The 19743-nt window shown below is 40.2% G+C and overlaps 1 protein-coding gene across 1 annotated transcript in view; it reads left to right on the top strand.

The window, feature by feature from the left end:
• LOC129249186 (dynein axonemal heavy chain 7) overlaps positions 1–19743 on the top strand; it is a 104225-nt gene that overhangs the window by 10602 nt on the left and 73880 nt on the right. Inside the window, exons 5-10 of the mRNA XM_054888852.1 lie at positions 13380–13542; positions 13609–13842; positions 16871–17575; positions 17653–17916; positions 17988–18308; positions 19413–19702. Of these exons, the coding sequence (XP_054744827.1) occupies positions 13380–13542; positions 13609–13842; positions 16871–17575; positions 17653–17916; positions 17988–18308; positions 19413–19702 (1977 nt within the window). The remainder of the gene's footprint in view (positions 1–13379; positions 13543–13608; positions 13843–16870; positions 17576–17652; positions 17917–17987; positions 18309–19412; positions 19703–19743) is intronic.

Below are 19743 nucleotides of genomic sequence, written 5' to 3'. Positions count from 1 at the left end.
TTACGAGTCATAAAAAACAAAACAAAGGTAGAGGTCAAATTAGGGATTTCTCTACAAATATTGACGTAAACAAGTGTTTTGATGATACTTCGCAACAAAAAGATTTACTTTCTAAAAATGAGGCAAAGGCAACTAAACCGAGAACTTCTACTGAGTTATGTAACAGTTGTTTTCAAAAAATAGGTAAAGGCATATCACATTCTTGCAGAGGACCTTCTACTTCTAATGCTCGCAAGAATGTTTTGAATATAGTACAAAAGTTACCCGAGAAACAGCAGAACCAAATAATAACTAAAATTTTGAAAAAAAAAATATCCAACAATGATAACGAAGATAAAGATGAGCTCGTGTTAAATACTCTGGGATCGAAGGTTCGGGTAACTGTTAATAAAAAAAAAGAAAAAGAATTAAGATTTTCTGCCGAAAGATTAGTCAATTTCCAAGCTAATACTGGATCGTCTACAAATGATATGAAAAAACTGGCTAACTTCATTCGTAGTTCTGCTGGTAGAAACTCAGTTTCCAAGAATTACAATCAACATTTGTATGAAAAATCTAATACCCTGGAACACATTTATAAAGAAGGTTTCTACGAATTCGAAACATCCCAAGTTGGTATTAAACAGAGACCAGTTGTATATGCTACTGCATCAGAACTCATAGAATTAGTCTTTGAAAATCGAAACATTGAACATATTGAACAATCAAAAATAAAAGTAATGGCAGATGGAGGACAGGATTTCTCCAAAGTTTCTCTTTCAATATCAATTCCAGAAGACGACTTGAAAGAAAATGACTTGGATAAAAGTAAAAATGTTTCAACTTACTCTACTGGTGGAAGTATGGCAAATAAACGTAAGTTGACTAGTGTATTTAAATTGCTTTTATTAGGCATAGTGCCTCGGATTAAAGGGACCTATGATAATTTTAAAATTTTGGTTGAATTGACGAAACTCAATGAGATACCATTTAAATTTGTTTGAGATTTAAAGCTCGTTCTATTGGTCAATGGGCAGCAAACTGCAACGGATTTTTACCCTTGCCCTTATTGCTTCGTCACATTAAATGAATTAAAAAGTTATAATAAAATGATTGAGGAAAATTATATGAGCAGTGATGACAAAAATCTTGATTTAAAGACCTACAAGCATTTAAAAGATGACTACTTTAATTCAAGAGCTTGGGTAATGACAAAAAAAAGTCTAAAGAATGTCGCAGTACAGTAAATCACCCTTTATTCATTGAATACGGCACTACTGAAGATGATAACTTGTACGTACTTCAGAAGTGCATTCCTCCTGAACTACACCTATTACAAGGGTTTGTCAACCATCTTTTCTGGGACGGTATAGTTAAAATTGAGGAAATTGGAAAATATAGAGCGTTATTGTGGCCGAATAAATTAGGTATATCTCATAAGAGCTATCAAGGAGATATGTTTGAAGGCAATCAATATCGAAAATTACTTAAAGAGGCCGATAAATTGCAGGATCCTGAAATTTACGAGCTTGCAGGACCATTTCGTTTACAGCCTTATATTGCTGCATTTAAAGCTATGAATAAAATTGTTGAAAAGTGCTTTGCTGCCAAAAAGCTGATATTACTGACTTTAACAAAAATGTAAAAGAGCTCCGTGAAGCCTTAAAAAGTACTGAAATTTCTCAAACACTAAAAATTCATATTATCCTGGGGCATTTGGAGGAAGCAATCATATTCTTGAATAATGATGGCTCAGGTTTATGGTCCGAGCAGGCTGGAGAGCCAGTTCATAGCGAGTTCAATAAATATTGGAATAGATTTAAAATAAATTTGCTAGATGAACCATCTTTTATAAGTCGCTTAAAGAAAGCTGTCGTTACATTTTCATCACAGCATGTTTAAATTTACAAACTTAAGTTTATAAATTCTAAATAATATATACAGGAACAGTAACACATCTTAATATCTAAAAATAAAAAAATAAAAAAAATCTAAAAAAACAAAAAATCTGAAAAAAAACAAAAAAACTGAAAAAACATAAAAAAATAGAAAAAAAGGTACAAAGTAAGTTACCTCCACGTGGTGTACCTTGGAAACGATTAAAATCGGCTAAAAACTTACGTAAGATTCTTTATTATTCTCTTGCATAATACAAATTCAAACGAGATTATACTTTTGATATTGATTCCAAATTGTCCCAACCTGAAATATAAAAATATGAATAACTTTTGAAAAGGAGCAGGTAGGATTTCAATTCCAACGGATTTTGCACCTATAATCATCAACAAATACAACCCAGCTTGCAGTTTTTGTCGACATTTTTGTGCAACCTATCGATGCTTCCTGCCTACCGTGGTTTGTCGACGAGCTACGCAAAAAAGCTGGTTGAAAGCATGAAGAAGATGCCAGGCTATGCTTGATAACGATCAAGACTACACGGCTTATTAAGTGATTGCGGCTCGTAGTTTTGTACATACATTCATGTAAAAAAATTTTAAATTTATACTTCATGAATAATCGTGACACAGACTGTAAGTGTATAGCAATCAATTAAGATTGGAAACATTTTTGTGGTTAATAATAATGAAACCAGAGCAATTTACTTTTCCTTTAGGTTCAGTGAGGTTTTCTTAGAGTTCATAGAGCTCGCGTGCTTTTAATTACTATCGAAAGATATTCCATTTTTAATTAATAAATTGATTTTTCAATATATCAGTAAAAGTATTAACTTTCGCCCTGATATGATCTGAAAGTCACATCAAAATCGATTAAGATGGTTTGAAGATTAATCGCACAAACAGGCAGGTTAGGTTTGACAGCTGCATGGCACATAGAGACAGCGATGCCACTTAGACCAGATGAAATGGGTCCGTTGTGAGCCGCAGGGGTTGGGCTACATGATCTATATTTATTAAGAAGTAGGATCTTAAATATCTGTTCCTGCTTCTGGCTAGAGCCGGACATGTGCAAAAAAGGTGTTGAATTGTTTCCTCCTTATTTCTGCAGCTACGACAGAAATCATGCATTTAAACCCCTAATCTCCTTGCGTGATTAATCCTATGAGACAATGTCCTGTGAGGGCCTCTCCTAATTTGAAGACTACTAAATTTTATAATATTCTTGGACAGAGGTAGTCTTAGCCTTGACCATGTTTGCCGAGAAATTTCACAGGTATTGGCACTAACCCATCTTTGATTTGCAGAACTGATTAGTGCGTCTTAATAAGAAGCTTACAAGTTGCGAGAGGTACCTCCATAAAATTACTTATGTTTGGCATACAGGTACCTTCTCTTGAAGTTGGTCAGCCCTACAGTTCCCTGGTATATCTGACATGGAACCCAGCATAAAATAATACGATATTATTTAGGCATCTCATTAGAAGATTGGAGACAATGTAAGACACTCCTTGATGTTATTCGAAATGCATCCAGGGCCAGTAGGGCAGCTTAGCTGTCTGATAAATTGCATATATCTGTTGATGATATTCTGTTTATCTCTAAACATCTTAAGGCTTCATGAATAGCGTTTATTTCCGCATGAAAAACGCCACAGTAATCCGGTATTTTAAAATGATCCGGTGTCCATTTTAGATCCGTCCGTGTAGATCTTAGCGGGTGTGACCATTCCATTCCAGTCTAGAAGGGATTTTCATTGAGAAATTTCTTTCGAAGCAGAGAATGGGACGATGATAATCACAATCACTGGGTATATCCGTATAGGAATCTAAGATGGTTGAATGTCCATGTGTGACAGTCTTCCATTGTGAGCTCGCTCTGGGCGTTAAAGTGGAACAGACCGCTGAGTAATTGCAGAAGAGATCCAGGGGTGGCAGATGCAACATGATGTCCAAAGCAATGGATGACGTGGTTTTCATGACGCCGCATATTGCTAATTCCGCTGATCTCTGCACCTTATTCAATAAATTAGAATAGGTGCTTTTCTGATAACATTTCCAAATAGAAGAATGGGTCTGCCGACAGCAGTATAAAGCCAATGAACAACCTTAGGTTTAATTCCCCAGGTCTTACCTAAAGCTCTCTTACAGGTATAAAAAGCTGGGCTCGCTTTACTAACTATTTCTAAGATGTTTTTTGACTTCCAAGTTAATTTCCTATCTATGGTTAGTCCCAAGTACTTGGTTTCGGCCGAAATCGCAAGAGCTTCTCCCTTGAGCATAATTGCACCCTAGCTGAGCGATTCTATGTTTCGTAGTGAAAAATATGAGTTGCGTTTTGCACGGGATGTTGTTGTTTAAGTGGTTGAGTATTGAGTATTATATTGAAATAATCCTAATTAGCGACCAGCACCGTTTTACTACCCCTATCCTCGTGTGATGATGCCGGGTTTTTTGTTTTTTGCTTTTGAGTCAGATCCATTTTGTGAGATCCACGTATAGCAGCAAATTTTTTATCTCGATGTTTGAGATCTCCTTAATTTGCTGTAAGGAAGGCTTACCCAAAGAGCGAATTCGTGCCCTAGCTAGCCCTGGACATTCACATAAGTAGTGAGTAGTGGAAAATACTTTCCTTAACCCCTTCCGCTTGACAGTTTCTGCAGATGAGATTGAAGAGGAGGTTGAGTCTGACTGCATGATCCCCTACCTAACATCTTAAGGCTTCATGAATAGCGTTTATTTCTGCATGAAAAACACCAAAGTAATCCGGAATTTTAAAATGATCCGGTGTCCATTTTAGATCCGTCCGTGTAGATCTTAGCGGGCGTATCCATTCCATTCCAGTCTAGAAGGGATTTACATTGAGAAATTTCTTTCGAAGCAGAGAATGGGACGATGATAATCACAATCACTGGGTATATCTGTATAGGAATCTAAGATGGTTGAATGTCCATGTGTGACAGTCTTCCATTGTGAGCTCGCTCTGAGCGTTAAAGTGGAACAGGTCGCTGAGTAATTGCAGAAGAGATCCATGCAACATGATGCCCAAAGCAATGGATGACGTGGTTTTCATAACGCGGCATATTGCTAATTCCGCACCTGAACTCTGCACCTTATTCAATAAATTAGAATAGGTGCTTTTCTGATAACATTTCCATATAGAAGAATGGGTCTGACGACAGCAGTATAAAGCCAATGAACAACCTTAGGTTTAATTCCCCAGGTCTTACCTAAAGCTCTCTTACAGGTATAAAAAGCTGGGCTCGCTTTCCTAACTCTTTCTAAGATGTTTTTTGACTTCTAAGTTAATTTCCTATCTATGGTTAGTCCCAAGTACTTGGTTTCGGCCGAAATCGCAAGAGCTTCTCCCTTGAGCATAATTGCACCTAGCTGAGCGATTCTATGTTTCGTAGTGAAAAATATGAGTTGCGTTTTGCACGGGATGTTGTTGTTTAAGTGGTTGAGTATTTCTATTGAAATAATCCTAATTAGCGACCAGCACCGTTTTACTACCCCTATCGTCGTGTGATGATGCCGTGTTTTTTTTTTGCTTTTGAGTCAGATCCATTTTGTGAGATCCAAGTATAGCAGCAAATTTTTTATCTCGATGTCTGAGATCTCATTAATTTGCTGTAAGAAAGGCTAGCCTTGGACATTCACATAAGTAGTGAGTAGTGGAAAAGACTTTCCTTCCCCCCTTCCGCTTGACAGCTTCTGCAGGTGGGATTGAAAGGGCGGTTGAGTCTGACTGCATGATCCACTACCTTCCAATGACCTGTAAGGGTTGCAGTGATGTGTGAAATGTTTGGTCGAAAGCATTCTAGCAGGTAATTCGTCCTTTGGATTTTGTACGACGGCCAAGTGGTTTTTGTTGTAATACATGTAGTTAAATGCTTCCACCTTCTTTCAGCTAAAGCATGATAGTGTGAAGCACTGGATACGTTTATTGTGTTGAGTGGGCTGGAGACTGCCACCGTCTCTGCTATGTCTAGTGTCGAACTTTTCCTTGCTAGCTCATCTGCTATCTCATTACGCCGTATGTTCCTATGACCAGGTACCCATATCAGAGTAATTTCAAGCCAATGACTAAGCAATTCTAGTTCCTCTCTACTCTGTAAGACTAGTTTGGATGAAATGGAGCCGGAGTCTAAGGCCTTAATAGCTGCTTAACTGTCTGAAAAAATAGCTACTTTTGCACCAACTACCTTATTGAGTTTTAGCTCCGCATGGAAGCCAGCTCCCACACCACAGTTCATTTTAGAACCGTCAGTGTAGATTTCAATATCGTATCTTCCAATCATCTTCCCTTTGCCCCATTCGGCTCTCGGTGGAAAACGTACCGTAAAGTCTTTCTTGAAGTTAAGGTCGGGGACTGTGTAGTCTGATCTGTTTTTGAGCAGCAAGGCTACAGGGAGGATCTTGCTGTGACCGTATGATCCTGTTGTCCAGCTTCCTATGTCTCTGCGTCTCACCGCACTGCAAGTAGCGATTGTTTTTATATTGTATGTAAGTCTAATGGGAATAGATGAGTTAGTAATATACATTGAGCCTGGGTTGACGCCTAGACCACACTATTCTGCCCACCTAGAAAGTATATCTAGACCATTTTGTATTTAATGTAGATAGAAATTTACCAGAGACAGCAATAATAACATTATTGGTGTAAGCTATCACCGTACAACCCACCGAATCCAGTCTTAACAGAAGAACAGACCTATCTAAAAAAAAATCAGAATACGCTTAAAGCCCATTCATTTATGTATAATTCACAGAGACTTGGGCCCATAAAATAAGAGCGCATAAATAGAACACAACAAAATTTGTCGAAATTAGTTCTTTTTATTTCATCACGTCTTTATAATATCCGTTAAATGCCCACTACGACTCTTTTGACAGCACAGGATGCACATATCAAATTTTTCCATGACTTTTTGGCATAGCTCGGGCTATATGTCATTTATGAAGCGCATGGTTTCGTTCTATACCTCTGGAATCGCCAGAGAAATAAGTTCAATTGTGTCAAATCGCATGATACAAAATTCGGTATTTTTTTTTTTAAATTGCAAGCTTTTCGGTCAGAGTTTCATATACAAATTTTCAAACAAAACCTGTCAAACAGTGCAGCTGTGCATTAAAACGTATTTAAAGCGCAACTAAGTGAAAACGAAGGACACACACACACACACATTTTATCAAGACTAAAACGTTCACTGCACTCAGCCACAGCCGCAGCAATGAGGTGACAGGGAGCAAATGGCGGCAACTGGAAATGGCATTGACACGAACAACGCGGTTTGTTCGGCTATCCTAAGCTCTACTGTAATGTGTCAACGTACGGTTAGCGACGTAATTTGCTCATAGCATTATGCGGTCATAAAACCGGCCATAATACCGTTGAAAAATTTGGATATTGTGTGCCAAAAACAAAAAAAATTTAAACACACAATAAAATCAATATACATATGTACTCACGCAACTAGGGGCAAAATATAATATAGTTAAACTGCATTTAAAGTTGTTTTTCTGAATACAGAATTTTTTTTGGGAGACGAATCGTTAAATACGGACCAATACCGTTTGCTGTCAATTATTGTAATAAATGATCCCCTTTTCAACATCAGTTATTATATATATAGGGTTATCCAATAGGTGAGCTTCAACTTTTTTCCGATAGGGAGGGCGGACGACGCAATATTTTTTATTTTTCGCTTGTCATTTGTAAACTTCATTAGTATACATTTCATCATGGAACGCTACACACTTGAGCAACGATTGCAAATCGTGCAAATTTTTTATGAAAATAATCGTTCTGTTGCTGCTACTTTAAGAGCATTACGGCCATATTACGGTCTACAGTAACAAGCCGGCGACGATTTGTGAGCTCAGAGCCAATATTGAACGCGAAATTGCTGGAATTCCGGCCGATTTATGCAAAAGAGTGGTCGAAAATTGGGTTCAACGATTGGACTTCGTAAAACGTGCACGCGGTGGTCATGCAAAAGAAATCGAATTTCATACTTAAATGTATATGTTCAAACTCGATAATAAAAAAAAATTAGTTAAAAAAGTCAAACCGTTTGTGTTTTATTCAAAAAAGTTCAAAAGTTGAAGCGCTCTTACTGAAAAACCCTATATAACTGGCGCGTACACCCTTTTTGGGTGTTTGGCCGAGCTCCTCCTCCTATTTGTGGTGTGCGGCTTGATGTTGTTCCACAAATGGAGAGACCTACAGTTTCAAGCCGACTCCGAACGGCAGATATTTTTATGAGGAGCTTTTTCATGGCAGAAATACACTCGGAGGTTTGCCATTGCCTGCCGAGGGGCGACCGCTATTAGAAAAATGTTTTTATTAGTTTTGCTTTCACCGAGATTCGAACCTACGTTCTCTCTATGAATTCCGAATTCATCAGTTATTACTATTCCCAAATATTGCCACGTGAATTGAACATCTTTGAGTTCATGAGGATTCCAAATTTCGAGTGATCTTCAATATTTCTGCAACCTCTCGTGCCGACTAACGTCTTATCAATAACTTTATTTTCTTACCATTAAACTCAGTAGACTTTCCTGATCTAGGAGCATTTTGATATCAAAGTTACCAGCACGGAAATTCTTGGATTAATTTTGGCACTGGTGTTGTTCAGACTATAAACAGAACTTTTACTTTTACGGAAGTGAGGAAGCAAAATAGTGGGTAAGGTTATATGGTTGTCAATAAGAGGACTCCTACAATAATATGCGCTTGGTGGCCAGAAAACTTAACATCAAACTTTGATTTACCCAGAGATGCACAAAAGAGGAAGTGAGCCTAATTTAGATATACTCTTAGAAAACTAGCGTGAAAAATACCAATGATGGCTTTAGAGTGAAACCCTTAAGGTTACAGGCGGAAAGGACTACCCAAAGGATCCTGGTCACGCAACCTTCACGAGGAGTTATCCAGCAACAATCGCACCTGGACGCAAACTAAATAAACAAGCAGCGTTAGAAGAAAGTAGAAATCATTGACTTTGACACTATGAGCTTCATATTCGGCGCTTAAGAAAACAATATTAATAATAAAAGGGTCCACTTTGGCCTTTGAAATTCCAGGAATGATTGATTCAAAAAATATTTATAAAATTCGTGCAATTTAGAATAATAATATGAGTCTCAAATCAAAGAAAATTCTCTGGAATAGAAAAAAAAAAAAATTTCGGTGACTAAGGGGTGACTAAGTATACAAAATGTTCTTTTAAAACGTTAACCTTGAAAATTTTCCATAGTTATTAAAAAAAAACATAGTATTTTAAAGACTGGCGTGTACACTACTACATTCTCGAATTTTGCCCCTCTAACTTTGTTAATTTAAGATAAACCAAATTTTAATGCTTGTGGTTTCCAGAATTTTTTTATTGAGCGACAGAACTAATGCTTTTTACCACCAGGTACAAGATACCAACTTTTACCCTATAAATATCAACGGACAAACTCATTCACTTTTAGGCAGTGCAAAGTAGTTTGGGGTAATTCTGGGCTTCAAACTTAGCTGGAAGTTAAACGTCGCAGAACGGGTAAGGAAAGCAGAAATTGCTTTATATGGTCTTCACCTAAGCATACATGCGATTATACGACCCATTTTATCGTATAGTTCGGTAGTTTGGTGGAGAGATTACAATACCAAATTACTCAGCAGAATACAAAGGTCAGCCTGTGCAATAACGGTCGGTACAATCAGTTCATGTCTAGGGAGGCTCTCAATGCACTGACACACGTTATTCCAATAGACCTACCCATTAGGAAGATGCCAACCATGAGTGCATTTAGGTTAAATGAAGCGGGTCGCTGGAAAAAAAAGCTTATGGTCACGAAAGTCTAATATTGCGACAAACTCAGTTAACCTCGGAGAGGACTGATTACATCGTCCCAGCGGTAACTTTTAAAAGGAATTTTTCCACTCTCTTTCCATCTAAGGAGGAGTGGAATAGGGGATTCTTACTAAATAACTTCGACACTACAGTCTATACAGATGGCAGTAAAATGGATGGTGGCGTTGGAGCTTGTATATATTCTCATAGACTTGGAATTGAAAAATCTGTGCGTCTCCCTAATACCAGCAGTGTCTTTCAGGCGGAAGTACTGGCAATTGGGGAAGCTTGTAGGCTACAAATCGCAGATTTCTCTTTTAAGAGCAATATCGCTTTCTTTCGGACAGCATAGATGCAATCCAGGCACTGAATTCGGCTACAACAACCTCTAAAGTGGTGAAACAAAGTAGGAATAGCCTTACCATCTTGAGTGAAAACCATAAAGTTACCTTAATCTGGGTCCCGGGACACCGAAACATTGAAGGTAACGAAAAAGCAAATGAACTGGCAAGAGGCGGATCTGCCATGAATAACGCTGTTACAGAATCGGTATTTAAACCATTAGGTGCAGTTAAGAGTACAATTTCCCTAAAATATCTTCGTATCGCGGATTGTAGATGGAGAGACCAGACGAAATGTAAATTAGCAGAACGTTATGGCCCACCTACAACCGAAAACAATCGTCAATATTGTTAAACATGAAACGCCTGGAGACTAACGGCAGTCATAACTGGCTTTTGGTCTGTCGGAGAACAAGCAGCCAAAATGGGCATCCCTCACAACACATACTGTCATAGTTGAAAAACAACCGTAGAAAAAGGAAACAATCTTCCATTTCCTCTGTGAATGCCCTGCCCTATGGAAGGACAGAAGGCAAACCGCTGTTCGAGAGTCTCGAATAACTGCCTGGCAAACACGTCAACAGCCTAATAAGGTTCCTAAATCGCACAGACTGGATATAGTTTTGCTGTAAATAACTGTTAAACAAGTTGGTAATGAGAATATGGCAACAAAATAGTGCGGAAGAGCTAGTTGGATTCTTTATGAATCACCACTCTAACCAACCAACCAACCATGATGGGCGGGTACACGCTTATGCCCTCGCAGCAACGAAAGCGGGCAATTTCGCACATGAAGGAATCAGTATATAGGATTTTCTGTTTGAGAGGCGGATTACTGTAGTACCAAAAATGCAGGATGCCCGCGGGCAAGTAAATCCTCATGTTCAGATTCCTGCCAATCCATGGTTAGGTTAGGTTAGTATGGTGGCCCAGGGAGTGAGCACACTTGGACGAAGAAGGATTCGTCCTTTGTGATAGCATTGTCAAGGAAGTGAGGAGAGGGGAAGGACCGATGAGGTGCAGGGAGAGGGCGGGGAGAGGTGGTGATGGGAAGGTTAGGAGCGTGCGGATTATGAACGATGACTATGTTTGCGTCAACCGCTTAATGCTGCTGATGAAACTCATCAGATTTTTAATGTCAGCGCCAGCTATATCAGCAGGCGTGGCAAAAAAGTAAGAGCCAAGATGCCTGAATCTTAGCCCCGCCAGGGCAGGGGAGCTAAGGAGAAGGTGCTGAGATGATTCCACCTCATCCTCCATACATCCAGCACAGAAAGGACTCGAGGTGATTCCAAGTCTCACAGCATGCATTCCTCGCGCATTGTGTCCTGTGAGAGAACCCACTAGATTGGAGAGCTGATATTTTGTCAGCCTCAGAAGCTCACCCGAGCGCATTCGGTCCACACGTGGCCAGAAGGATTTCGCGACTTTGCACGTTTGTGCATTTGCCCAGCGCTCGCTGAGTTTGCGCGATGCCCATCTTTCCAGGAGCATACCGCAGGTAGTCAGGGGGATTCCAATTTTCTCCCTCTGCGGGGAAATCACCTCACATGTCCCTTGTCTGGCCAGCTCATCCGTCTCACAGTTTCCCGCAATGTCGCTGTGACCAGGAACCCAGATGAGGCTGATGTCAAAGAATTCGGACGCAGTCGAAAGTGAGGTCAAGCATTCCTTGACCAATTCCGAATGCACCGTCATAGACCCGAGGGCCCTTATTGCCGCTTGGCTATCGGAGTAAATATTTACCTTCTTGACTGTTAGTACACATTTGAGCAGCCAATCAGCTGCCTCCTTGATTGCGGCTACCTCTGCCTGGAACACACTGCAGTGGTCCGGTAACCTGAACTTTAGTCTGATGGGGAGCCTTTCGCAAAAGACTCCTCCGCCAACATTTCCTTCCAACTTCGATCCATCCGTGAACAAGTTCACCAGGCCCTGCCCCCAAGTGTAGCCCCCCGTCCACTCTTCCCTTGACGGGATGTGAGTGAAGAATGTTCCGGTTGGACTAAACGAGGGTATACACTGGTCTGTTGACAGAGGGATGAACTCAAAGTTTCTAAGGATGCTTGAGTGCCCATAAGGGAGGTTGAGCTTATAGCTCCAGCCCCTCAGTCTGATTGCGGTACGTGTAGCGGCAGTTCTGCCTGCGATATCTACGGGTACCACATTTAACATTGCGTTGAGCGCCAGAATAGGAGTCGTTCGAAGCGCCCCACTGATTCCAATGAGTGCCGACCTCTGAAATCTTTCCAGCTTCTTCACCAATGTCGTCCTCTCTAGTGAGTTCCACCAGACTATGACTCCATATAACAAGATAGGCTTTACAATAGTATTATACAGCCAGAAAACAACTCGAGGCGAGAGGCCCTATCTTTTGCCAATTGCGCCCTTGCACCCATACAAGGCGATTGTTGCCTTCCTCACCCTTTCCTCAATATTGGGCTTCCATGTAAGCTTGCTGTCAAGAATAATACCAAGGTACTTCACCTTGTCAGAAAGCATCAGAGGAGCGCCCCCTAGTGAGGGAAGTTGAGCTCTGGGTATTTTATATTTCCTCGTAAATAGGACGAGCTCCGTCTTAAGAGGATTCACCGACAGGCCACAATCCGTTGCCCATCTAACAACTGCATTCAGATATCCCTGCATCAAGTTGTACAGAATATCCTAAAATTTTCCTCTAACAATTAGTGCCACGTCATCCGCGTAGGCAATTACCCTGCAGCCCCCCTTCACCAGCTCCTCCAACAGATCATTAAGAACAACAACCCAGAGGAATGGTGAGAGAACCCCACCTTGCGGAGTGCCTCTACTCACCTGCCGGTGGATGGAGATACCGCCCCACTCTGCCGTGACAGTTCTGTCGCTAAGCATTTTGTGCATAAATCTTATAAGGTCGGTTTCGACCCCTAGTTTACCTAGAGACCTGGTAAGTGCCTCCGAGAGGACGTTGTTAAAAGCCCCCCCAATGTCGAGGAAGGCGCCTACCGCAAACTCCTTCTGAAGAAGAGACTCTTCGATTTCTTCCACGATTGTATGTAGGGCAGATTCCACCGATCTACCGTTGCAATAAACATGTTGAGTATGCGACAGTCGACCCCGAGGAATTTCGCTTCTTATGTGCAGGTCAATCAGTCTTTCAAGGGTTTTCAGTAAGAAAGATGAGAGACTAATTGGTCTGAAGTCCTTAGTCCATGGTTGCTCAGCAGTTTCGTTTGCTATCTTGCATTTTTATTGCCTCAATATTATATATTATATTATATGTACATATATTATATACATACATACATACATAATTATACTCCTACAATGCCGTTTCAGTTATGATGAGAACCGCTGTCGCATCCAAAAGACACTATTCTGCATTCATCGCAGCGTGGCTAGCATTCTCGATTTATGGAGCGTCAAATATAAAGAGAAATTTTTTGTTGATGTTAGAGAACTGGCACAAGCCAAGGGACCCTACGAATTATATCATTTTACGGTAAGTAAATCGCTAAAGATTTCTGTAGTTAAAATAAGATTAAAGCTTGTCTTCTTTCGTCGTTAGTATTTGTGTGGACGTCAAATCGATACCGCCAAGGAATTGCTTGAGAAAGAATGGTATGGGGAGATACATCAGATCTTATTGCGCGCCAGTAGGCGTGGTCTGCTGCCCGATGTGAGGCGAATGAAGTTGTTGCAACGCTTTTACAATTGCGTTGCTGCCTTAATGACACAGCAGCTGGAGGATATATGTATACGCAGCTTGACGACGTATGCCGACTTCATCTGTGATTTTGGGGTAAGTGATTGATAAGATTTATGATTGTTAATACTACAAATATACTCGGGGACTCGGAATTTAATAGCTTATAAAATAAAAGTACGGATTTTCGGTTATTATTGGATTTAAAAAAAGAGATCCGAAAAATCAATAGTACGCATGATTTCAGTATAGGAGGTTCTCAGGATCAAGGGAAAACTGATAACTTTCTTCTACATCAAAATTTTTCCCGGATTTTTTTAAATTCGAAAAAATAACTAAACATGAAATTGGGTCCCTGCTGTATACACATATGTAGATACATTAGGGTGCACCTTTCACCATACCAAAAAAAAAAAAATTAAATTAGGTACGGAATTATAAAATTTGTTACATTTTAAGACTTTATTTAAGGCAAAAAATGTTAGAAAAATATTAAGATTTATACCATTCCAAAAATCTCAATAATTTGACTCCATTGACAAAATGAAACATTTTAAACATTTTAATGTAGACCTTTTAAGTGTAAATTTTCCTATCATCTGAGGGGATTTTTGAAAAAAAAATATTTTTAAAAACTAATTGTCTAAAAAAACTCCATTTCGTGAGGAATTTTCAAAATGGACTCATCTCACGTAAATATTACTATTCCTTATCATCATCATCAACTCCTGTCCGAAATGGAACGTAGGGATTCGGAACATAGGGCCTCGTATCCCGTGAGAGTTCGTAAGTCCTCTCTATCTGGGTTTGGGAGCCTACTGCTCTTCTAGTATAGTAGGAAGGATAAATTGTTTTGCTTGCGCTGTACATTTTTTGGAATTTTCATTGAGTGTTGTATGAATTTCTGCCTTCCCTGGCGTAAACTGTCTATTACGTGGGCCTAGGTAAGCCAGCAAAAGGGTCCATGGAATCTCGATTTAGCGCCTAATTTCGCTAAGCAGACCGCCTGTTCGTTGGCCTCATGATCTTCATGTCCTGGTACCAGCCAAGCAAGACGGTGTTTCTAGCGCCCAGGGTATTGAGGACAGTGAAACATTGCTCAAAGAGCTTAGATGTGAGACATAAAACTGCCTTGTTGTCTGACAAAATACAGATGGCTTTTTGAAGTAGTACCTCTCTGGAAATACTCTCTGGCATAAACTTCTACGCCATTGAATGAAAGAGATCAGCATAAACGGGGCTGCTATTGATTTAATCAGCGAAGTTAGATATCTTGGTCTTATCCTGGATGACAAGCTTAACTGGAAGAGGCATGCTGACGTCACCTTGTCCAAGGCAACAAAAGAACCTCCTGATCTGCAAACGTCTAGCAATGGTGACATATGGAACGGTCGCTTGAGCATCGAGAGTCACTCTCTCAACGGTGCGGGCAGCGCTAACTAAGCTTCAGCGCTTAGCATGCGTGTGATTCACGGGAGCGATGCGGACCTGCCGTACAGCTGCGATGGAGGTGATGCTTCAGCTGACACCGCTCCATATAGTTATTCAACAATCAGCCAAGCGTACCCTGCTGAATATTACCAAGGAAGGCTTCGGGAGACGAAAAGTGATGTCATCTAAAAACATGGAAGTGCTGAAGCTACAGCTCTCACTTAACCAGCTACACAGAGATGATATCACTAAGGTGATCGAATTCGAAAAGAAGTTCTGAACTGAACTGAACAATGAGTTCAACTGGAGTAGACCTGGATTTGAAAAGAAAGTCCAGGAGTGTACCCTGCACTGGTACACATATGGCTCAAGAACCCCAGAAGGCATAGGCGCTGGAATTTACGCCCCCAAAACCAAACGCTATGTGCCTATGGGCAGTTTTCTAAGCATCTTCCAAACGGAGATGTATTTGCCATTTGTCTATGTACAGAGATAAACTTGCCATTCTGGGTGACAGTCAGGCGGCACTCATGGCCCTATCGTCCTTTGAGATCAAATTCTCATTGGTACATGAGTGTATCGAGAAATTTAATCTATCAAGAATGCACAATTGCATCCGGCTAATTTGGGTTCCAGCACACAGAGCTATAACTGGGAACGAAATAGCGGACTCATTGCTTAGAGAGGCTGCGGCCTCGCCTCTGATAGGACCTGAGCCTTTCCTTGCTATAGGACAACACACCATCAAGGAGAAGCTCAGAAGTGAATAATTAGGGCTAAGGGAGGTTTACTGGCACCAAACTATTAGGCTACGCCAGGCGAAATCCTTACTGGGAGGATACAATCAAAAGAAGTTTAAAAAACTCATAACCCTCCCCAGGGGTAAACTGAGAATGCTCACGGGCATTCTCACAGGCCACTGCAAACTGCCAAGGCATCTCATCTCAGCAGATTCCAATGCACTGGCTATTGCAGGGCTATTGCGCGGAGAAGGTTGAGACATCTTGGCCAATTGCAGTCAGAGGATGGGCACATACGCTCAATCCAAACCAGCTCTATCCTGATTTTATTAAGGGTACTGGGTCAAGATGAGGTACTGTGATGAGTAGAGGGCACAAAAGAACATGAGATCGAAGTGCAAACCTCGTATAGAATCTAATCTAATATATGACATGTATCTCGACTTGAAAGACTGTTGGATAGGCACCCATTGGTATCAAGTTATTATAATTCGGCCTAAATATTAATTAATAAAAGTAACTAAGCCTTTTGTGAAAAATGAATAGTATTGGACAGATTTACGTAAAATCCATCCCTTAGTTGTCAGCACAAAAGAGAGAGCTTTCATTGACCTTAGCCCTTTTGGACTTCTTTTTAAAGTACTGGCGGGCAAAAAAGTAGTATGAATTGTTATAGCTGTGTGGTGCACAATACTCATGGGGCAGCCTGCAAAACTCCGCTTCGAGCCGTATTATCGATACAACAGACAACAGCAGAGCTGATGGCACTTAAAGAATTTGTGATCAATGCAGAGGAGACATTGAAATTTTTGAGTTGAGTAAACCCAAGGGAGGGTTCGTAGAATTCTCCTGTAAAGCTATTCATCCGGTAGTCGTAAAAGTATTTTGTACAATACATATCTTATATAACAAATTTCTAAAATGTATAATATCATGTTTTCATTATACTACAGAAAAGCAATCCAGGATTCAAGATTAGTGTCATCCTCGAAGACGAAGACAGTATTACATTCAATCCGAACTTTTCCAAAATACAAAATGAACTTTTGCGCGTTATTGAAGCCATCCTTATGTCCATCGATCACATGCCTCGCATCGAGAATAAACTTTATACGGAACTAAAAATCTCCAATCAATACTATTTGAAACCTGCAATACCTGAATCGATCATTGCCGACGCCCGAAATCGGATATGCATTATGTTGGAGGAGCAACGCATTGGACCCGAATTGCGTCTGCAAGATTTCGATCTATATATAGACCTCATGAATGGCATGGATGCGGAACTCATTTCCAAATTTATCGCATCAGAACCGACGTTTGAACAATATTGTGACATGGTATTGCAATACCGCCGTAAAGAGCACCAAATAATACGAGATATTTGGGGAGATTTGCGTATGGGGCTTTACGAGTTTAATCGGGGGAAATTCATAAATAATTTAGAGCAGTTCGCCCGATATATGCAACAGGATCTGCTGGAGAAAATGGTTGCTGATCAGCAGTCGCAAATCTCTAAATTGGGCAAGGAGTATGAGAGTATTGCCAAGAAGGCGATAACAGTACCTCAGACAACGGCAGAGCTGATGGCACTCAAAGAATTTGTGATCAATGCAGAGGAGACATTGATACCTGAAATGGAGCAGCGCCTAAAAGTGGTAAGTATATAGTAATGTTGGTCGCATAAAAATATTTTAGTTTATTTTTAAATATTTCACTATCACCAAACTTGCAGAATATGAATCATATTTTGTGGCTGATGGACAATATAATTTATTCACCATTGGATATAAAAAACAATAGCAATACCTTCCAATGGTACCTGAAAATGCCTTCCGTATTTGAAGAGCATCGGCTGATTGTTGCCGACAAAACTATCGAGTATCAGGAGCGGCTTAAGAAGCGCATCGAGGCCTTCCGACGTGAGTTACAAAATTACTATGAACAGGTGCAGGACTATGAGAATTGGGGTGATATCAAGCACTTGGCACGTTACAAGGTAGCAAAAGTTCTCTAAAGTTGCCGATCCAATTGTGTTTTAGGAAAAAAGTAATATTCATAACTTTTCAGCGAAGGGCAACTGTATTGGATAACCGCTTGGTCGCGGCAATGGACACAATTGATCGCATTAATGAGGAGGAAACTGCTTATGGTTGGGAACTCACCCAGTATCCCATACGTAAAAAGACACACGATCAGCTTAAGCCATTCAAAACCTTGTTCGACACTGGTCAAGAGTTTATGGAAAAACAGGACGCGTGGATGCACTCACAAGTTGGCACATACGATCCGGATGAAATTGAATCTGATTTGGCGAATTTTTATCGCATCATACAGAAGTTGGAAAAGCAGATGAGCGAGCGACCAGCGACAGCACAATTGACCAAAGATGTAAGACAGATAACAAATATATGATAAAGGGGGGGGAAAGCCAAAAAAAAAAAGGAGACCAACGAACTAATTCGAAGGGATATTTAATAGGGGCTGAGTTAAGCACAGGCATATTAGAAGATATCATAGTTATTTATGTGCTCGGCAAAGCAAGTCATGACTTAACTACGTAGGATGACAAATATAAGAACTTGTTTTACTTAGGTTCTTTGATCGCATGGAAGTAATAAAATATTTGAATAATTAGATGGACGGACCTCTGACTAAACTTTTCTTGTGATGTAAAATCAGGATCTGCAGATACAGCCAAATTGTTTTACACGCCGGACTATTTACGGGGCGGAATCCATGAGTGCAAGATATGGTGAACACTGGCATCCATTGTATGTATATCTTGCTTAGGTGATGAGAATTTACACTAATAGTGCTCTGACGCTATTAGGCTTTCGGTAGACTTAAATAGTAGATTTTTTGGTCGCATGTATTGAGAATAGACGTGCTACATTTTTTCACCCTCGGCAGACTGGAAAGCTTGCAGATGAGTAATGAATTGGCATGCTACCTACTTTTTCCTAAACATTTAAGTCCTCTACCTAGACCTTAGGGGCCTTGCCTGGCTAACATCCAGCCGCCTACAATTCCATTTTTCCCAAGCTTTTCTTGTCCAGATAGAAAATGAATAGCTGGAGAGCATCGAGTGGCTGCAGATTAGATGCGTTTTTGGTGTTCTCAGATGTACAGATCAGATTGGACAGCTTATGATACCGACGACTGGTATGGTTTATACATCTGAATACATCTAACCACCATACATGACAAACCCATTCGGTTTGTTTACCTAGCGTAGGATAAGATACCGACCACTCCATTTGCATGGATTAGAAATGAGGCTCTTTGAAAATATGTATGTAGATGAATAACGGAACAGTCTCCTAATAGGTTCAAGTTCCAGTTGGAATGAAACTTTGACATCATTTAATTTTTTTTTGGCGTTTAATAAACTACTATAGAAATATTTGGTATACGGACGCACTATAATAAAATTTCTGTATGTACTTTTTTGTTGGCTCATCAACTAACTAACTTATTCGCATCCCCCTTTAGGTTAGAGAACAAATTGAGGAGCTGCGTCAACATATGCCCATAATCAGCACCCTTGGAAATCCTGGCATGAAAACTCGCCATTGGGAGCAAGTCTCTGAGATTATTGGTTTCCCCATTAAAGTATCGCCGGAACTAACGTTGGAGAAGATTATTGAGTACGGTCTAGAAGAATATGTGCCCAAATTCGAAGCGATCTCAGAAAGTGCAACTAAAGAGAACAATTTGGAGCGCGCAATGTCCAAAATGGTGGCCGAATGGGAAGATATTGCGTTCACTGTATCACCCTATAGGTTCGTAAAGATTGCAAGAGGAACAAAAAAAGTTACGACTC

The sequence above is a fragment of the Anastrepha obliqua genome, chromosome 5, assembly GCF_027943255.1.
Source record: "Anastrepha obliqua isolate idAnaObli1 chromosome 5, idAnaObli1_1.0, whole genome shotgun sequence".
In the NCBI taxonomy this organism is placed as follows: domain Eukaryota; kingdom Metazoa; phylum Arthropoda; class Insecta; order Diptera; family Tephritidae; genus Anastrepha; species Anastrepha obliqua.
This window is presented reverse-complemented; position numbering and strand designations above follow the sequence as displayed.